At 37.4% G+C, this 3023-nt stretch overlaps 1 protein-coding gene across 1 annotated transcript; it reads left to right on the forward strand.

Annotated features, from left to right (window-relative positions):
• The first annotated feature begins 493 nt into the window (after nucleotides 1-493).
• On the forward strand, nucleotides 494-1381 carry LOC115993360 (18.2 kDa class I heat shock protein-like). The gene has a single exon (XM_031117463.1). It carries the CDS (start codon nucleotides 706-708, stop codon nucleotides 1171-1173), a length of 468 nt encoding a protein of 155 aa, XP_030973323.1. The 5' UTR covers nucleotides 494-705; the 3' UTR covers nucleotides 1174-1381.
• The last annotated feature ends 1642 nt before the right edge of the window (nucleotides 1382-3023 follow it).

Below are 3023 nucleotides of genomic sequence, written 5' to 3' on the forward strand. Positions count from 1 at the left end.
GGAGATTATATTAGTTAAACTTATACCACCACACACTTTTGGTATGATGGTCACTCTACAAGTATAAGTGTTTGTGAGATATACAGGGCAAAGGCCGGAAACAAGTTTCTAAAAGAGAGTTTCACATATATATACACTTTAATTAAATTAGAGTAAAATTATTATCTTGTAAAATATATATATATATATATATATTAGTTAAATTTGTGGTTGGATTTATTATTTATATGAATGGTGGAAATATCGAGTCGTTGTGCACGAAGAGTGTTGAACAAGTTTTATTTTTTTTGTCGGTCAGGTTTTTTCTCAAAAAATAATAATAATAATAATAATGCATTCACAAAACTTTGGATGACTAATGGATTAGGCCCAATACGTACGGGTATTTGTGGGCATTGTGTGGCACAGCTAAGTACACACTGGGCTAGATTTGCTAGGTCCAACAGAAGGTTCGCAAAGATGCTAGAGAAACTGGAAAGTTCACTGGAAAACAAGAAAGTTCGGGAACGAGACCAGATCGAGGAGACAAACAACTAATAGAATTCGCGAGAAAACACTTGAAGAATCCTCCCAGCTCCCAAGAACCTATAAATACACAAAACATTCTTTCTTTCCAAACCAATCTGAAGTCCCAAGTGTCATTGTAAGCTTTCCCATCAAACAACAACTTCAAAGGTTTTCTCTTAACAATAGTTAGTAACTAAAATGTCTCTGATTCCAAGCTTCTTTGGTAGCCGCCAAAGCAACATCTTGGATCCATTTTCGCTCGAGATTTGGGACCCATTTAAGGATTTGCCGTTCTCATCTGAATCTCAGTTTGCAAAAGAAACTTCTGCCTTGGTTGACACTCGTGTGGATTGGAAGGAGACCCCAGAAGCCCATGTGTTCAAAGCTGATCTTCCTGGGCTCAACAAAGAGGAGGTGAAGGTTGAAGTTGAAGATGACAGAGTGCTGCAAATAAGCGGAGAGAGGAAGGTGGAGAAGGAAGAGAAGAAAGACACGTGGCATAGAGTGGAGCGTAGTAGCGGCAAATTCTTGAGGAGGTTTAGGCTTCCTGAGAACGCAAAGATGGATCAGATTAAGGCTTCAATGGAAAATGGGGTTCTCACTGTGACGGTTCCTAAGGTGGAGGAGAAGAAGCCTGATGTCAAGTCCATTGAAATTTCTGGCTAAATTGTGATTTTGGTAACTATATTGCCAGAGTAATTAATATATAAGCATATGCCTTAATCTGTGATTGCAGAAGATTTCAAAAAGAAAAATTTTGATTGCAGAAAATAAATAGTCACAGTTCTGGGAAGGTGTTTAGTTTTATGTTTGTTTGATAATTGTCATGATGTGTCCACGACTACCTGTCCGGGGAGTATGTAAACGCTTTGGTTTGTTTTGAAAGTTCTAAAAGAATGTAAAAACAGATTACTTAAAATGTTTTCGACCCTCTTCAGTTTGTTTTCACTTTCTTCCTCGAACTGACAACATCGAATCAGAATGTGTATGATTCCATCAGTTTTCTGTGGAGTAACAAATTTCAGATCTTTCTAAGATCAAAGCGCATCAACGTTCCGATTCACCATCTAAATGTATCTTAGCATTTATTTATTTATTTATTTTTTTATGTGGAAGGTATGAGACTCTTCAACTATTAAAAATTTAAAACAAGAAAAATCCGCAGGTAATACCTTAATAAAAAATCTATCCCCAAAATAAAAATTAAAAATTAAAAATAACACCACCAACAACAACCGCCGCAGGATCTGTGACTAGTGACTGTGAGTCTCTTCATGATTTCATCTATTCAATACCTTAATAATTAAGATCTAAATGTAGATAAGCATTTTTATGTGGAAGCTAAGAGACTCTTCGTCTATTGATAGGTAACCTTACCTCTTACCACTAACTATGTAGGATAGGATTACCCAACCAACAGAGTGACAAATCCACTATTTCTTTTAAGGGGACACCTCCATGCATCTTCTTATGTTTCTCTACCCTCAATATATTTTTGTTTCCCAAACTCCCATGGTTTACCTAGTGTGAACAAATTTTGTTCAAACTGAAGATATGGAAATTTCTTATACATGCTATGTTATGCCAACATAGAGGTCGAGCTTGATATGATAACAAATGTCATCCAGCAAAAGCAGTAGGTTTCCTATTTGAGTTTGGGAATTGGTCTTTGTAAAACAAAATGGAAGGAAGGTTATGACCTTTTCCAAACCTTGTAAAAAATGAGAGTTTTATGCTATTGATATGACTTATTTATGAAATGCCAACATGTTAATTGTATGATTATAAATTACGATGAGTGAGAAAGCTCATTTGTTGGCGGGGACGGACCTAAGAAGGGGCCTAAGGGGCCAGGCCCCCCTGGGTCCAAAAAAAAAAAAAATTTAGTAGGTAAAGTTTTTCAAAAAGAAAAAAAAAAGGACTTGGCCCCCTATCCTAGCCGGCCGGCCCAGTCAAGAGCCCATCAGCCCATGTAAGTTTAAAAGAAAAAAAAATGTAAAAAAGAAAAATTGAAAACCTAGCAAAAGGAACAAATGGAACAAGCGAAAACCGAAAACGAAGGAAAAAAAAAAAAGAAAAGAAAAGAGAGGCGAGATTGAGAGGCGAAACAGACACAGTGAAAAAAAAGCTCATGCCGCCGTTCACTGGTTCACTTCGTCGCTCACGCCTCACACCTCACGCTGCCACCGGTTCCCATCGCATATCCAAACGAGAAATGGCCACACCAACGCCACCACCGTCCCCATGCCCATGCGAGACCCATCTTGATTCTTGTTGCCGGTTGCTCGATCTGCCCAACCCAGCTTCATTGTTCTAGCTCAACTCACAAGTATTTAATCTATCCTTTCCTAGTTTCTTTCAAAACCTAATATAATATTTGTGAATCTCAGAATCTAACAATCTGTGCTTGTGGAGTTTATTGATGAGTGATGAACTGAGTTGTTAATTGTGAATTGAATCTGTGCTTTTTTTTTTCTTCTTCTTTTTTTGGCTTTTTGGCTTTGTGACTTTGTGTT

This window comes from Quercus lobata, chromosome 1 (assembly GCF_001633185.2).
Source record: "Quercus lobata isolate SW786 chromosome 1, ValleyOak3.0 Primary Assembly, whole genome shotgun sequence".
Classification (NCBI taxonomy): Eukaryota; Viridiplantae; Streptophyta; class Magnoliopsida; order Fagales; family Fagaceae; genus Quercus; species Quercus lobata.

Bases quoted from the DNA above. Each gene is read 5' to 3' on its own strand.
- LOC115993360 (XM_031117463.1), top strand. From the start codon at position 706: ATGTCTCTGATTCCAAGCTTCTTTGGTAGCCGCCAAAGCAACATCTTG.